Below are 17,595 nucleotides of genomic sequence, written 5' to 3' on the forward strand. Positions count from 1 at the left end.
AGAGCAAAAATTGTGTGGGTCAGAACCCACTGGTGGCAGCAACATTCCTAGAGATAGGGATAGGTCTTATGACCATAGAAACCTAAGCAAGATAGTCCCCCCATATCAGAATGGGGATGACATCCACAAGTGGATGACTGCTTTGGAGAGGGCCTGCAAAGTACAGCAGGTACCCCAAAGTCAGTGGGCAGCTATCTTGTGGCTCTCCTTTTCTGACAAAGGCAGAGACAAGCTCCTCACAGTCAGTGATGAGGATGCAAACAATTACAAAGTCCTGAAGAGTGCTCTGATAGATGGGTTTGGCTTAACCACTGAGCAATATAGGTTGTTGTTCAGAGACACCCAGAAGACACAGACACAGGACTGGTCTGATTTTGTGGATTGTGCCACTAAGGCTTTGGAAGGTTGGTTAAATGGTAGCAAGGTGCAGGACTATACAGGATTGTACAACTTGATTATGAGGGAGCAGATCCTTAGTAATTGTCAGAACCAGCTTCTCCATCAACACCTGGTAGACTCAGATTTGACCTCTCCCCAAGAATTGGGAAAGAGGGCAGATAAATGGGTCAGGACCAGGATTAGGCCTAAAAATCAGGGTGGTGACCAAAAGAAAGATACCACCAAGCCTCAAGAAAAGGGTGGGGATAAAACAAAAGAGAAATCTTCCTCAGGGCCCCAAAACTCCACACAGGGTGGTGGGTCCCAAGCTCCCTCCTCTACCACAGTTAAAAAGCCTTACTGCCATGTGTGTAAAACTCCTGGGCATTGGAAAACTGACAGCAGTTGTCCACAGGCTAAAAACAAAACTGTTCCTCCAACTACTCCTGTCACACCACCTATTACTGTCAGCAGTAATCCCCCAGGTGGTGGGAGTGCCCCCAAAAATGTGGTTGGGTTTTCTTAGGGAACACAGGGGGATCCTGGCTTAGCCAATTCCCCTACAGCAGCTACTCTTGTCTGTGATGGTGGCATGGGGTTTGCCAACTTCACTGCCTGTCCCAACACTTTGGGTAGGTACAGACAGGAACCCTACATCAATGGTAGAAAAGCTGAGGCCTACAGAGACACTGGAGCTAGCATCACTATGGTGGCCCATAGGCTAGTTCCCTCTGAGCAGCTTTTGCCTGGTTTCTCATACCAGGTGACTAACATTGATGGCAAACAGAACAGTCATCCCATGGCAGAGGTATGTCTCAGCTGGGGAGGTGTCACTGGCCCTAAAAGGGTGGCAGTGTCTCCAACCTTGCCTGTGGACTGCTTACTGGGGAATGACTTAGAACTCTCAGCTTGGGCTGGAGTTGAACAAGACACCCATTCCAAAATGGTAGGCCTTTCCCAAAAGGGTAGTGGGGTTGTGCCAGTCACAACCCCTGTCCAAGCAGATTTCCTCCCTGAAAAGGTTGGAAGGGCAGTGGTAGCCACAGCCCAGGCACAGACAGGCTTCCCTGTAGAAATTGGCAGAGCTGTGACAGTCACAGCTCAAACACAAACTGAGTGCCTTCCTGAAAAGGTTGGCAAGGCTGTAATGGTCTCAGCCCATACTCAGACTGATATAGGTGTAGTGAAGCCTGAAACTATGGATCACTCCACACAAACAGAGAGTAGTGGGGAGGAAGAAAAGTCTCCCTCTCCCCAGACATTAGGAAAAGGTCAGCCTCCTCAGGGATCTGACCTCACCCCTTGTGAAGGAACTGCCCCAGAGGTAGCCAGGCCTGGCCTGGCAGAGCCTCTGATGTCAGTGGCCCCTTCCAAGGTGGGACCCAGTCTGGTGCAGGTAGCCTGCCTCTCTCTACCCTGCCTCAGTCAGCCCAGGGCTGCAGAGGTCAGGGAGGCCAGTGGACCCCAAGAGGGCCCCTGTCCACAAGAACCCCCCCATCAAAAGAATGAGGATTGCCTGGCTAGTAGCCCTAGCCAGGTGATGGGTAAAAACATTCCTGAGGGATCCCCTTCACAGGTAGTTAGGGACCTCCCCCAGAGGGATTCTGTTGGGCACAGGCAAACATGGGACCTTAGGGCCCCAAACCTGACCTGTCCCTCCAGTAAGCCCACAAAAGGGACCCAGCCTCCAGCTTTAGGTAGCCAGAGGCTGACCCTGAGAGCACAGTGCAACTCAGTTAGAGGAAGAAAGGCATCCATGGTGGAGGATGATTGGAGGAAGCTGAGGCCTCACTTTGAGGACACTCACTTCAGTACTCCATCTCAACACCAGCCTTTTACTTTGCAAAGACACACCAAAGGTAGAGATTCCCTATGGTGGAGACCCTATGATATCTTTAGGATGAGGGATTGCTTAGTGGACCATGAGACAGGGGGTAACCATGCCAGTGCTGGTTCTTCCTTATATGGCCACTCAGGCAATAGAGGCTTACCTTGTCAAGGCCAGCCTTATCTCCTTTCGTTTGGGGGGGGGTTGTGTAGGAAGGTGGATATCTGACTATGGTTACCCCCAACTTTTTGCCTAGTGTCTAGCTGGTTTTTCGACTTAGTTGGCCTGAGATCCTGCCATTCAGGGTCTCAGGCTGTCTGCTCTCTCTGTAAAATGGACTCCATGTACCCTAGGTACATACACAATTAGTAAGGATCACCTTATTGGACCCTGTACAGTGTACCCTAGGTACCCAGGGCATAGGTGTACCCTAGGCCTCCCAGGGGCTGCAGCATGTATTATGCCACCCCTGGTCTGGCCTTCCAATCAGACACAACTGGCTGATCACTCAGCTGAGGCAAGGTCGTGTAATCACCCCTTGCTTAGGTATAGTATGCCTATATCTACCCTTATATATAGACACATGTGTACCTATCAGTCACTCCTATTGCAGGCCTTAACAATCCTAGAGGCAGAGTGCTTGGTAACATGTGAGATGGTGCTCTAGCATGAGCTGAGCCTGTCTGCAGCTTTCGGAACCAAGTCCTTATAGCTGTTCTATGATATAGCCTACCATATACTCTTAAAGTGCCTTATAATCTTAAACGGTTATGGTAACTATGGTTTGGCTTTATCAAAACATGTCGTGTAAGGTGTCTAACACTTTGGAATAATACCCCCATACCATTTCTGGTGATGAGGATATTATCCCTCCCTTCTAGAGGGAGAGACATGTTAAAATCCTACTTTGCTGTTTAACTCTAACCAAAGCCTCAGCATCACAAAATGGATGCTGCTGCCACAGACACAAGTCTGACCTCCTGCTGCTGGGAGTGATCCCAGCCAGGGAGGCCTGGACAATAGGTTTCCTGCTTGGGGAGGTGCTAGCACCTCCCCAGACAGCCTTTAGTGTATTGGGGCAGGGTGGGCTGAAAGGAATGAGACATGCCTGGGGCACACAAGGTGTTCCTTGCATAGTCCAGTTCAAACCGGCGCTGGGGCACTCCAGCCCCAGCTCTGGCGCGAAACTGGACAAAGGGAAGTGGGTGTAACCACCCCCTCCCAGGTCCCACCCATAAGGCGTGACCTAGCAGGTATCCCAGCCCCCCAGATTAGTATAAGAGTGGGAGTTGGGCCTCAAGACTTTAGATTATCCTGAACCTGCAAAACTGAACAGAAACTCTGGACCTTCGACATTCGACGAAAGAAGAAGACTGAAGAATCTCCCTTGTAGCCAAGGAGTGGCTACCCTGTGCAAACAGGCACCATCAAGAGACTACCCTTTGCTTTGCCCACGTTCTACGAGGAACCGACTGCAGAGCCTGACCAGAGCCTTGACTTCCAGACTTCTCCCTGTGCCCTGATCCACATCTACAGCAGAGCTGAGATCCGTGGAGGCGACGAGCGACGTGGGACCGGCTACCTGGAAAAAGTGGCTAGTAACTTAAAGCGCAGCTTCTGAGGTCCCCTCGAAGTTGTGCACCGGGGATTGAGAAGCCCCAACCCCAAGCACCATCTGCACCGAAGATCAGCCCCCCACACTCCACGAGTCCTGCGTGGGGCCCTTCAGCATTTTCCTGCTTGCCGCGTCTGTCCGGTTGCTTGCCCGCTGGCTAATGGCCTTTGTGACGACGCTCCCTGAAATCTTCTGCGCTGGTTTGGCTCCTCCAGACTGGCTCCCGCTTCTCTGCAAAGAAGAAGCACCCCAGACCTTCCTGGTCTGCACCAGAAGCAAGTCCTTCGTTCTTCGTGGGTTCCGCTTGCCAAGGCTTGGTGAGTCCTAGTCCAACTTCGACGCCGCCGACAGCAAGAGCCTTCGTGGGACAGCTCGCCTCCTGGTCCTGGTCGTCCTCGACGCTTCCTGGTCCTCCTGGCTGCAGCGACAAGCTTCACCTTCACCTGCAATCTTCACGACATCGCCTGGTTCCTTCCTGGTTCCACGTGGTCACTGGCTAGTGACCTTGACTCTGTCCCTTCTGCTTGCAGGTTTCTTCTCTTCTTGATCCCAGCCTTGGGATCCACCGGACACTCTTCACTGACTGCCTGTCAGCATCTTTCTTCAGGCATCCATAGGAGTCGACGACGAAAACGACGCATCTTCACCCCTATGCACCCGCAGCCTGTGGGCTAGGTAACTTGGGTACTCCGGTGCTCATCAGGATAGTAACTATCCTAGTGTCTAGTTTTCAAGTCTCAACTTCCTAGCTACTCCGGAAGTGTCCTAAATCTACCGTTTTCTAAACTGTACTATTGCTATTGACTTTTACGCATTACGCGTGAGTGTTTCCACTCTGCACACGAATCCCGTGGGCCTCCCACTTCCTAACTAACGCTAGTGTAGTGTAGCCCCAGCGATTCCCTAGGCCTAGGCCTATTCTATTTCCGTGACAGTGGTTCTTATACCACTTACTTAGTATATGGTTTGCGTGGCCCCTAGGGCCTAACTGTATTACTTACCTGTGTGACTTAATGTATGCTTAAATAAGACTGTGTTGTACTTACCTCTAATCTCATAAAGAGTGCTGAGGGTTTGACTAGAATAAATACACTTTATTTTATAAATATATCTGTTGTGGTGTCCTTTCATTTGGTATTCAAGGGATTATATATGGTATCACAGCTGGCTTCACATGCCATTCAGAGTTTAGCCTAAGACTGCTCTTGTCCATGCTACCACTAGGATAGCTGGTCTATAAGGTTGACTTTACAACCAATCACCATAAGGGTATTTGGACTGATATAAGGTGTACACTAGAACTAGTGACATCATACATCAGGCCAACTTCTCACATTGGTGAGCAGCGGTTGGGATCTGAGCTTGCTGTTGTAATACCATTGTAATCTTGAGATACTAAATTGAAAGATCACACAGATATTGTCTAGGTACATATAACATAGATTATAATACTTAAGTCCTACTGGACTTTGTAGTTGTAGGTTGAAGGGAGTAACACACCCTGACTACAACTACTAGAGAGGTTTAGTAGATACAACTAGTGTAGGTAGGTGCACACACCACACCCTCACTAGATCATGTCTCTGAGAGGAGATCAAGTGGAAGCTCTCTCAGGAGGATCAGGTCTGCAAAAGACCCCTCTAGATATGATACCTTGACATTCCAGGAGATGAGACATTTGTGTACCTCCAGAGGAATAAAACAGGGTTCAAACCCTACCCTTAGACAGCTAGTGGAGCTTCTGGAGGCCTATGATGCTGAAAGAGCTGCCAGGGATGGTGCCATAGCTGTAGATAAGGGTCTACCCACCACAGATGAGTCAGATGGGACTTCAGAGGAAGAGGTAGACAGCCAGGGCCAAGTAGGAAGACTTAGCCAGGCTAACCTAAGCCTACATGGGAGTGTGCATGGGGTCCCCCCATACAGACCCACAAGTAGGCTTTCACAGAGAAGCAGGAGGGACAGATCCCCTTCAAGGGAATCCATCCACTCCCATGTCTCTAGCATCTCTAATGCTTCCTCTCACAGGGGAATGACTTCACCTGAGAGAAAGGAGCATGAAGCCAGAATGAGGGAAGCTAATCTGAGGATTCAGAGGGAAGAACTTGCCCTTGCCAAGGAGAAGCTTGCTCTGGCTAGAGAGCAAAAATTGTGTGGGTCAGAACCCACTGGTGGCAGCAACATTCCTAGAGATAGGGATAGGTCTTATGACCATAGAAACCTAAGCAAGATAGTCCCCCCATATCAGAATGGGGATGACATCCACAAGTGGATGACTGCTTTGGAGAGGGCCTGTAAAGTACAGCAGGTACCCCAAAGTCAGTGGGCAGCTATCTTGTGGCTCTCCTTTTCTGACAAAGGCAGAGACAAGCTCCTCACAGTCAGTGATGAGGATGCAAACAATTACAAAGTCCTGAAGAGTGCTCTGATAGATGGGTTTGGCTTAACCACTGAGCAATATAGGTTGTTGTTCAGAGACACCCAGAAGACACAGACACAGGACTGGTCTGATTTTGTGGATTGTGCCACTAAGGCTTTGGAAGTTTGTTTAAATGGTAGCAAGGTGCAGGACTATACAGGATTGTACAACTTGATTATGAGGGAGCAGATCCTTAGTAATTGTCAGAACCAGCTTCTCCATCAACACCTGGTAGACTCAGATTTGACCTCTCCCCAAGAATTGGGAAAGAGGGCAGATAAATGGGTCAGGACCAGGATTAGGCCTAAAAATCAGGGTGGTGACCAAAAGAAAGATACCACCAAGCCTCAAGAAAAGGGTGGGGATAAAACAAAAGAGAAATCTTCCTCAGGGCCCCAAAACTCCACACAGGGTGGTGGGTCCCAAGCTCCCTCCTCTACCACAGTTAAAAAGCCTTACTGCCATGTGTGTAAAACTCCTGGGCATTGGAAAACTGACAGCAGTTGTCCACAGGCTAAAAACAAAACTGTTCCTCCAACTACTCCTGTCACACCACCTATTACTGTCAGCAGTAATCCCCCAGGTGGTGGGAGTGCCCCCAAAAATTTGGTTGGGTTTTCTTGGGGAACACAGGGGGATCCTGGCTTAGCCAATTCCCCTACAGCAGCTACTCTTGTCTGTGATGGTGGCATGGGGTTTGCCAACTTCACTGCCTGTCCCAACACTTTGGGTAGGTACAGACAGGAACCCTACATCAATGGTAGAAAAGCTGAGGCCTACAGAGACACTGGAGCTAGCATCACTATGGTGGCCCATAGGCTAGTTCCCTCTGAGCAGCTTTTGCCTGGTTTCTCATACCAGGTGACTAACATTGATGGCAAACAGAACAGTCATCCCATGGCAGAGGTATGTCTCAGCTGGGGAGGTGTCACTGGCCCTAAAAGGGTGGCAGTGTCTCCAACCTTGCCTGTGGACTGCTTACTGGGGAATGACTTAGAACTCTCAGCTTGGGCTGGAGTTGAACAAGACACCCATTCCAAAATGGTAGGCCTTTCCCAAAAGGGTAGTGGGGTTGTGCCAGTCACAACCCCTGTCCAAGCAGATTTCCTCCCTGAAAAGGTTGGAAGGGCAGTGGTAGCCACAGCCCAGGCACAGACAGGCTTCCCTGTAGAAATTGGCAGAGCTGTGACAGTCACAGCTCAAACACAAACTGAGTGCCTTCCTGAAAAGGTTGGCAAGGCTGTAATGGTCTCAGCCCATACTCAGACTGATATAGGTGTAGTGAAGCCTGAAACTATGGATCACTCCACACAAACAGAGAGTAGTGGGGAGGAAGAAAAGTCTCCCTCTCCCCAGACATTAGGAAAAGGCCAGCCTCCTCAGGGATCTGACCTCACCCCTTGTGAAGGAACTGCCCCAGAGGTAGCCAGGCCTGGCCTGGCAGAGCCTCTGATGTCAGTGGCCCCTTCCAAGGTGGGACCCAGTCTGGTGCAGGTAGCCTGCCTCTCTCTACCCTGCCTCAGTCAGCCCAGGGCTGCAGAGGTCAGGGAGGCCAGTGGACCCCAAGAGGGCCCCTGTCCACAAGAACCCCCCCATCAAAAGAATGAGGATTGCCTGGCTAGTAGCCCTAGCCAGGTGATGGGTAAAAACATTCCTGAGGGATCCCCTTCACAGGTAGTTAGGGACCTCCCCCAGAGGGATTCTGTTGGGCACAGGCAAACATGGGACCTTAGGGCCCCAAACCTGACCTGTCCCTCCAGTAAGCCCACAAAAGGGACCCAGCCTCCAGCTTTAGGTAGCCAGAGGCTGACCCTGAGAGCACAGTGCAACTCAGTTAGAGGAAGAAAGGCATCCATGGTGGAGGATGATTGGAGGAAGCTGAGGCCTCACTTTGAGGACACTCACTTCAGTACTCCATCTCAACACCAGCCTTTTACTTTGCAAAGACACACCAAAGGTAGAGATTCCCTATGGTGGAGACCCTATGATATCTTTAGGATGAGGGATTGCTTAGTGGACCATGAGACAGGGGGTAACCATGCCAGTGCTGGTTCTTCCTTATATGGCCACTCAGGCAATAGAGGCTTACCTTGTCAAGGCCAGCCTTATCTCCTTTCGTTTGGGGGGGGGGGTTGTGTAGGAAGGTGGATATCTGACTATGGTTACCCCCAACTTTTTGCCTAGTGTCTAGCTGGTTTTTCGACTTAGTTGGCCTGAGATCCTGCCATTCAGGGTCTCAGGCTGTCTGCTCTCTCTGTAAAATGGACTCCATGTACCCTAGGTACATACACAATTGGTAAGGATCACCTTATTGGACCCTGTACAGTGTACCCTAGGTACCCAGGGCATAGGTGTACCCTAGGCCTCCCAGGGGCTGCAGCATGTATTATGCCACCCCTGGTCTGGCCTTCCAATCAGACACAACTGGCTGATCACTCCGCTGAGGCAAGGTCGTGTAATCACCCCTTGCTTAGGTATAGTATGCCTATATCTACCCTTATATATAGACACATGTGTACCTATCAGTCACTCCTATGGCAGGCCTTAACAATCCTAGAGGCAGAGTGCTTGGTAACATGTGAGATGGTGCTCTAGCATGAGCTGAGCCTGTCTGCAGCTTTCGGAACCAAGTCCTTATAGCTGTTCTATGATATAGCCTACCATATACTCTTAAAGTGCCTTATAATCTTAAACGGTTATGGTAACTATGGTTTGGCTTTATCAAAACATGTCGTGTAAGGTGTCTAACACTTTGGAATAATACCCCCATACCATTTCTGGTGATGAGGATATTATCCCTCCCTTCTAGAGGGAGAGACATGTTAAAATCCTACTTTGCTGTTTAACTCTAACCAAAGCCTCAGCATCACAAAATGGATGCTGCTGCCACAGACACAAGTCTGACCTCCTGCTGCTGGGAGTGATCCCAGCCAGGGAGGCCTGGACAATAGGTTTCCTGCTTGGGGAGGTGCTAGCACCTCCCCAGACAGCCTTTAGTGTATTGGGGCAGGGTGGGCTGAAAGGAATGAGACATGCCTGGGGCACACAAGGTGTTCCTTGCATAGTCCAGTTCAAACCGGCGCTGGGGCACTCCAGCCCCAGCTCTGGCGCGAAACTGGACAAAGGGAAGTGGGTGTAACCACCCCCTCCCAGGTCCCACCCATAAGGCGTGACCTAGCAGGTATCCCAGCCCCCCAGATTAGTATAAGAGTGGGAGTTGGGCCTCAAGACTTTAGATTATCCTGAACCTGCAAAACTGAACAGAAACTCTGGACCTTCGACATTCGACGAAAGAAGAAGACTGAAGAATCTCCCTTGTAGCCAAGGAGTGGCTACCCTGTGCAAACAGGCACCATCAAGAGACTACCCTTTGCTTTGCCCACGTTCTACGAGGAACCGACTGCAGAGCCTGACCAGAGCCTTGACTTCCAGACTTCTCCCTGTGCCCTGATCCACATCTACAGCAGAGCTGAGATCCGTGGAGGCGACGAGCGACGTGGGACCGGCTACCTGGAAAAAGTGGCTAGTAACTTAAAGCGCAGCTTCTGAGGTCCCCTCGAAGTTGTGCACCGGGGATTGAGAAGCCCCAACCCCAAGCACCATCTGCACCGAAGATCAGCCCCCCACACTCCACGAGTCCTGCGTGGGGCCCTTCAGCATTTTCCTGCTTGCCGCGTCTGTCCGGTTGCTTGCCCGCTGGCTAGTGGCCTTTGTGACGACGCTCCCTGAAATCTTCTGCGCTGGTTTGGCTCCTCCAGACTGGCTCCCGCTTCTCTGCAAAGAAGAAGCACCCCAGACCTTCCTGGTCTGCACCAGAAGCAAGTCCTTCGTTCTTCGTGGGTTCCGCTTGCCAAGGCTTGGTGAGTCCTAGTCCAACTTCGACGCCGCCGACAGCAAGAGCCTTCGTGGGACAGCTCGCCTCCTGGTCCTGGTCGTCCTCGACGCTTCCTGGTCCTCCTGGCTGCAGCGACAAGCTTCACCTTCACCTGCAATCTTCACGACATCGCCTGGTTCCTTCCTGGTTCCACGTGGTCACTGGCTAGTGACCTTGACTCTGTCCCTTCTGCTTGCAGGTTTCTTCTCTTCTTGATCCCAGCCTTGGGATCCACCGGACACTCTTCACTGACTGCCTGTCAGCATCTTTCTTCAGGCATCCATAGGAGTCGACGACGAAAACGACGCATCTTCACCCCTATGCACCCGCAGCCTGTGGGCTAGGTAACTTGGGTACTCCGGTGCTCATCAGGATAGTAACTATCCTAGTGTCTAGTTTTCAAGTCTCAACTTCCTAGCTACTCCGGAAGTGTCCTAAATCTACCGTTTTCTAAACTGTACTATTGCTATTGACTTTTACGCATTACGCGTGAGTGTTTCCACTCTGCACACGAATCCCGTGGGCCTCCCACTTCCTAACTAACGCTAGTGTAGTGTAGCCCCAGCGATTCCCTAGGCCTAGGCCTATTCTATTTCCGTGACAGTGGTTCTTATACCACTTACTTAGTATATGGTTTGCGTGGCCCCTAGGGCCTAACTGTATTACTTACCTGTGTGACTTAATGTATGCTTAAATAAGACTGTGTTGTACTTACCTCTAATCTCATAAAGAGTGCTGAGGGTTTGACTAGAATAAATACACTTTATTTTATAAATATATCTGTTGTGGTGTCCTTTCATTTGGTATTCAAGGGATTATATATGGTATCACAGCTGGCTTCACATGCCATTCAGAGTTTAGCCTAAGACTGCTCTTGTCCATGCTACCACTAGGATAGCTGGTCTATAAGGTTGACTTTACAACCAATCACCATAAGGGTATTTGGACTGATATAAGGTGTACACTAGAACTAGTGACATCATACATCAGGCCAACTTCTCACAATATGCCACTGGCTCCATTTGTGAGCCCCAACCATTTTTTAAACCTGTTGCAGCATCTATAAAGCCACGGCACCCAGCACCGCCACATATCTGGCAGATATGCGCACTACTTGCGTTAGCCATTGGCACACCAGCAGTCGGCACACTATTACACTAGAGATGAGGAATTGCCAACACAGCAACAGGCATCTTTATTTATGTGATCAGGAGCCATAACTACATCTCTGTATCTACAAGGACTACCCAAATTCTGCTCCAAACAGGAAACCGCTGAAGCCACACCTCCTTTAAAGATCCTCTCTGCAGTGTGGGAGATGAGACTACTGTGCTATGGAGAATTTACATGGGTTGTCCTTGAAGAGTCCCAGCTTTGTCCACAGTGATCAGATCCTTGCAGGATTCAAGATGTGTATTGTCAGAGTGAACACCCTTGTTATTTATGTTAATGTTTACTTTGCTTGTCGAGTGCTACGATTTCCGACCCAAGGCCTCAAGCTGGCTGCTGGTTCTCATTCCCTTCCAGAGGTTGCCTGCTTTGGCTGGCTGTATTCATCCTTTGATACAATAATGTGAATTGATGTGTCTAAAACAGTGCTGGGTACGCACAAGGTCAGGTTTGCGGCCTCAGATAGCTCCATTACCATGGAGAGCAAGATCACTCCTTTAAGCTGAAAACATTGTCCCGTACCATATGGGTTGGGAAGGATGGGGGAGCATTAAAAGCCTGTACTTTGCCTCAACCCGCAGCAATCCTTCCATCAGCTGTTATTTCTCTTAATGTGTTTCCTTATTTGTTTTTGTGGCAGGCAGTGGGTGGAGATCTGGACCCCAACAGACTGCCATAGGTGTGAAGCCAGCACCCCGGAGAAAGCCACACTGATGTATCGGTTCCTTGCTCAGGTAGGGCTGCTTTATCCTAGCCCAGTCTAGGTGGGACACAGGGAAGGCGGGAGATTTCCAAGACGACTACCGCAGCGTAGGTCAGGATCTCTGCTGCTGGGGCGTACTGCTCCTGCATACTATGGCAGAGTCTAAAGAAACAATGCAGTGCTTTACCCATTTGTTTTAAAAATATATCCGAATCCAAATGCAACATAAAAGAAAAGGTGTTTATGACTAAACGTCAACCTTATTTTCAAACTCTGATTCCTTGCAAGCTCTTTGTGAACAAACTCAAATAAAATATTGCATATAACCCGCATCCTCCCTTTGATGGCACATCGACATATAGACAAAGAAAAACTGAAAAAGTAGGATATCGAAAGGAAAGAAAGACTGTGTGACCTTTCCCACCAGCAGCCTATAACTCCATCAACTGGACCCACGGCCCTAGACTCTGCCTATTCGAACTGTCTTTCAGCCACTCACCTTATCAGCAAAGTTAACCTTGATGTTCATCCTACGCTGTCCCCTTCATGAGCCCACTGTGCCCCTCTTCTCTTTCCTCACTTGTCCATCCTCCATGCACCAGAACTTTAGATTTTCCTCATTTCAATTATTGCTCTTCCAGCATCCAGCACAGGCTCCCTCCTCTCCACTCTCATACTATTCCCTTTTCCACATCTCTGTCCGGTTCTCATTAGATCCACAACTGAGCTGATCTCAAGAAGGTGGTTCCCTCCATAAGCTTCTTACCTAACTGCAAAAGGAGTTCAGGCCAAGCTGCCTTTGACATGCACAGAAAGTTCTCAGGGATGCGTGTGAACAAACCCTGATCTACAAGGAATCTTAAATTGAGTGTACGAAGTTCTCCTGCAGCATACAACTCCTATTAGGTGATACATTCATCCAGCACAGAATAGCATCTCTAAGCAGTAGCACCGGTTGCCATAGGCCATAATGAAATAAACTTGAGTATTGAACAAGCCATAACACCTCTGGTTGGAGGGTTCGGTCCTAACTAAGACTGTCAGATTGTTGCCTGGTTGCGGGGCTAAAGAAGCGTGGCTTCTGCCTCCCATCAGGATGCATCTGGCATACATTATGATGCTTACGATCCACATCGAGAGCTGGAAGGGTAGTTTAATTTACTTTGTATTCTATCTTTACGGTCCTTCTTCTCATTACCTTTCTTTTGGCAACACACTCCTGTTAAATGCATAACTTTCCACATTCTGCCATTTCCAGTTAACCTGGGAGTGACTTCAAATTCACCCTATGTCCCTGACTGCTGGCCCTAATGCGTACAACAGCATCCTCGCAGGACACCGGCCTCTTTCACGTGGCTCTTTCGTTACTCTTCAGTTGGATTGAGACTTCCTTTTGCTTTACTCTAACTGACTCACTTTTTTTCCCTATCATAAAGTCCTTTTACTTCTTCACTCACTTGTTTATAAACCTTAAAAAGCAGTTTTCTGATTTGCACAGAGCATGTCTATGCAGCCATAAATTTCAAGGCATTCAGTTGCCTGATGTGGTTCTTGAGGCTGTGTAGCCAAAATCTCATCTCCCAGTTGCATCACGCACGGCCGTGAAGCCCTCATCCACTGTCTTGCCATCACTATGTTACTTTCCTGTTTTGTTAATGGCATTTGTATATTGCACACTCTGCCATTAGTGTGGCCTCATAGTGCAGTCAAGGGGATCTTACACACAGCAGACATAGTTGGTTTGTGATGATATGTTTTGGATATTGTGTTGTGGTCCATTGCGACCTTGGGTGTTTTTTATTTTTTTTTAGTTTGAGCTTTGGGTATGTGGTTTTGTTGTCAGAAGGTCTGGCCCGAACGCTTTACCCATTCCTTGGATCAGTAAAATGCCCTTTACCCAGTACTTGTGTGTGTAAGGCGTCTCCTGGTTGCCAGTGCTAATGGGAGCCCATTGATAGCTGACAGTATGCCATATCACTTCTGTTTCACAGTGTAGGAATTGTTCCGTCTTATTTGTTCTGGTCAATGTTTGCATATGTTGTACTTTATTGACAAGTGCCTTTCTGTGCACCTTTCGTTCAACCCGCCCTGCTGCAAGCAGACTGCTAAAATCTGTGTTCCTCTACGACACAACACAGTGTAGCAAATTTGCACATTTTCTTCCATTCAAACGTTGGTGGCCCTCTATATGTGGTGTAGAAGCTTTCTACAATTAAACTGAAAATACTTTAATATTAGTTGCTCTACATTTGAATCCACACATGCATATTATGATGATGAGGACAATTGAGATTTATAAAGCGCACGGAATACTACTCCAAGTAGTATCCCGGCGCTAAATGTAGGCTGCTTGCGGTAGTGCTGAGCATAAAATCATGTTTGTTAGAAGAGCCATGTTTTTAATTTCTTCTTAAAGATGGACATCTCTGATGTGGCACAAAGTTGCAAGAGAAGCTTATTCCAGGCGATCGGCCCAAGATAAGAAAAGGATCTGCCTCCAGTCCTGGCGCATCAGATTTTTGGACTTCTGGTGGGCTGACCGTACATTTCTGGGTGGGGCATAAGCACAAATCCTCCTTCTCAATGTAAGGAAGTGGGTTTCTGTTGCAGTAACACCCCCACTTTTTGCCTGAAAAATTATGCACTTTTCCTTGGTGTGCCCTGTGCTCCTGCCAATCAGGTGCCCAGGGCCTGTGTTCCTTCCCTAAAAACTGCATAACAGTCAAAACCCAATTGGCATCTCTGGCCACAGGTCAGCACCTGGTAAATGGTACCATAGGTGACCAGAGAAGGCCCCTAAGGGCTGCAGCACTTATTGTGCCACCCTTAGAGGCCCTGTACCCTGACACACACACACACTGCTCTTGCAGGCTGAGTGTCTGGATACAAGACAAAACAGTCGACATGGCACACATCCCTGTGTGCCATGCCCACAACCTACACTGCCCTGGCATACATCAGCCACCCCTCTAGCTGGGTGCCCTATGCCAGTGGTGTGGGTACAGGTGCATGAGCCCTGTACCCCTACAGTACCCAGGTCCATTCCTGGGCACTGTAAGTGCAGTGCTGCCATTAAGAGTATATGGTGCTGGGAGGTCATCAACACGAACTCCACAGCACTATGATGGCAGCACTGAAGACTGAGAAGTTTGGTATCAAACTTCTCAGCACATTAAACCCACACCGATGCCAGTGTGGGATTTAATGTAAAATGCATGACAGAGGGCAACTTAGAGTTGCCGCCTGAACCTAACCTACAATCTACGTCTTGTCTGAGAGGCTGCCTTGCTGGACCCCTGGGTAGAGAGCCATCCGCTCTCCTGGGCCTGCAATAATGCACATCCTGGGCGAGGTGCTAGGTCTCTTCCCCCAGGATGGACTGGGGAAGCTTCAAAGGCATGCCGTCTTTGTGAGCTTCTGCAGGCCACTTGATGTACTCCTCAACTGGCCCCCACCGGTTCTGACCCCCTCTCTGGCGGGAAGATCGGCGGGAAAAGCTAAGTGAGGAAAGGGGGTGTGCCAGCCTCAGGTGGGAGAGGCAAGGTGAAGCACATCTCCGGGCTTTCGCCATCTTAAAGATGGGAAGCCCTGCCCAACCAGGACTAGGCTACTGCCCCCCTCAATGGCGGGATAGGGGGTGTACTCACCATTTAGGGGCACCCTGAACCTTCCTTCCTCTGATCCCGAATCCGAAACAAGAAAGAAGATCAAGAAACAAGACCTGCCGTGCAGCTGCTAACAAAAGGAAGACACCAACTGATTTAGCCCCAGCACTACAGTCCTGTCGACCCTCAAACATGCTCCTGCTAAACCCCGGCGTCTCCAGTGGTCAGCAACCTTAAAAACCCCGGAGGACCTGCCTGCCTTGTGACTCTAAAGAAACTGGGACTCCCACGAGCAGTGGTCCTGCTCAACAACAAGCAACAACCCCTGGCACCAGCCAGGAACCGCAAACCCTGCACACTCTGCACCCGCCAAGCTTGGCCTGAGCCGGAGTGGACAAACACCAAGAGGACGTCCCCCCGGCGACTGTGACCCCGAATCCAGCACCCAAGGACCCACCTCGACGTTTGACGACGCCTGCAACCTCAGAACCAGGGACCCCTCCAACCGCGACCAGCTGAGGGTAAGATTTCCCAATGCGAAAAGACACCCCTGCACCCAGCGCCCTGCGGCCCCCTGTACCCAGCTCCTCTGTGCCTACCTAACCTACAGCTTCCCAACTTACCTCTCGAAGTGGTGGTCGCTTCTGAAGAATCTTCGTCCCCGAGTTTGCAGCCTTTGTTCGTCTTGTAGCTTCTCCATAGGAATTCATTGAGCGCCCGACGGCTCAAAAGCACCCTGCACCCAGCTGCCTGAGTGCCCCTGGGAGTGCAACCTCTAACCTAATCTACTTCACCACTTGCCCTGAGCAAGTGACCAGGAGCCCAGCTCCCACAGTTGCGTGGCCTGCTAGCCAGCAGCCACCAACCAAAGGCCACCCACCTGCCCGCCATAGGCTAACATTGGGCCTAACTCTCTCTGCACCCGGCTGCCCCTGTGCAGCTGAGGGTGTAACAACTGTACCTACCTGACCCTGGCAGACCCCTGAGTCTATGCCCAGAACCTTAACTCTGCCAGTCGAGTACTTACCCAAAAGCCGATAACTCACTTTTCTTCCATAGGGTAACATTGACTGGTTTCATTTGGAAATTCTTCCAAGTGTCGAGTTTTGAAACTTTTAAAACATTCACTAAAAATCAGCCGAATTACGAAAACGAATTTACTCACCTACTATCAGCAGAGATCCCAGTTCTGGATCTTTGTGCCCAGCACTGACCCTGCAAAGTAATTACAACCGTACTTAGCGCTAACTTGATTTTCCTCCATAGGATAACATTGCCTGGTTTTTGCCAGAAATTCTTCTGTGTCGATTTTTGAAACGTACAAATATTTCCTAAAAATCGCTTGTATAACAAAAACGCATTCTTTCAACTGTTTACAGGAGATGCACCAGTGCTGGGTCCAGGATCCAACACTGAGTAAGAAAAAGTAACGATAAGCCTACTTACCTGCTAAGTGAATTTCCTCCCATAGGATAACATTGGTGATTCTATGTGTAAAAGTTTGTCAACTTTTTAAATACAATAATATTCCTTAAAAATCACAACTGTAACCAAAACGTTTTTACTCAACTGTTTACAGGAGATGTCCCAGGACTGAATCCAGGATCCAGTCCTGTGGTAAGAAAAGTTGTCCAAAAAGTAATCAATTGCATTTAACTAGAAATTCCCATTGAACTCAATGCTATATTGTGTTTGAAATTGTGTTGCCTATTGCAACAACTGTAACTATTGCATTCAAAAGTCTATTGCCTTTTGAAAGTATTTAACTAAAGCATCTCATTCTTAGAAAGTATATTTTGATACCTATTGTTGGTTCTAAAATAAAACAACCATATATTTTTATACAAAACCATTGGCCTAGAGTTCAGTTCTTGAGTGTGTGAGACCTGACTGAGTGTGTACAACAAATGCTTTACACTGTCCTCTGATACTACCGTACTGCTCGACCAAGCTACCAATTTAGAGAGTAAGGTTCTATCTAACTTTAGCCTCTGCCAAACCTC

The 17,595-nt window shown here is 49.1% G+C and overlaps 1 protein-coding gene across 3 annotated transcripts in view; it reads left to right on the forward strand.

Moving 5' to 3' along the window:
* Positions 1 to 17,595, forward strand: part of LOC146829685 (arf-GAP with Rho-GAP domain, ANK repeat and PH domain-containing protein 1-like) — a 399,658-nt gene that overhangs the window by 330,924 nt on the left and 51,139 nt on the right. For all 3 annotated transcript variants that reach the window (XM_085608376.1, XM_085608375.1, XM_085608377.1), the window contains one exon: positions 11,925 to 12,018. In XM_085608376.1, coding sequence (XP_085464502.1) covers positions 11,925 to 12,018 — 94 coding nt within the window. The remainder of the gene's footprint in view (positions 1 to 11,924; positions 12,019 to 17,595) is intronic.

The sequence above is a fragment of the Triturus cristatus genome, chromosome 5_2, assembly GCF_964204655.1.
Source record: "Triturus cristatus chromosome 5_2, aTriCri1.1, whole genome shotgun sequence".
NCBI classification, from domain to species: domain Eukaryota; kingdom Metazoa; phylum Chordata; class Amphibia; order Caudata; family Salamandridae; genus Triturus; species Triturus cristatus.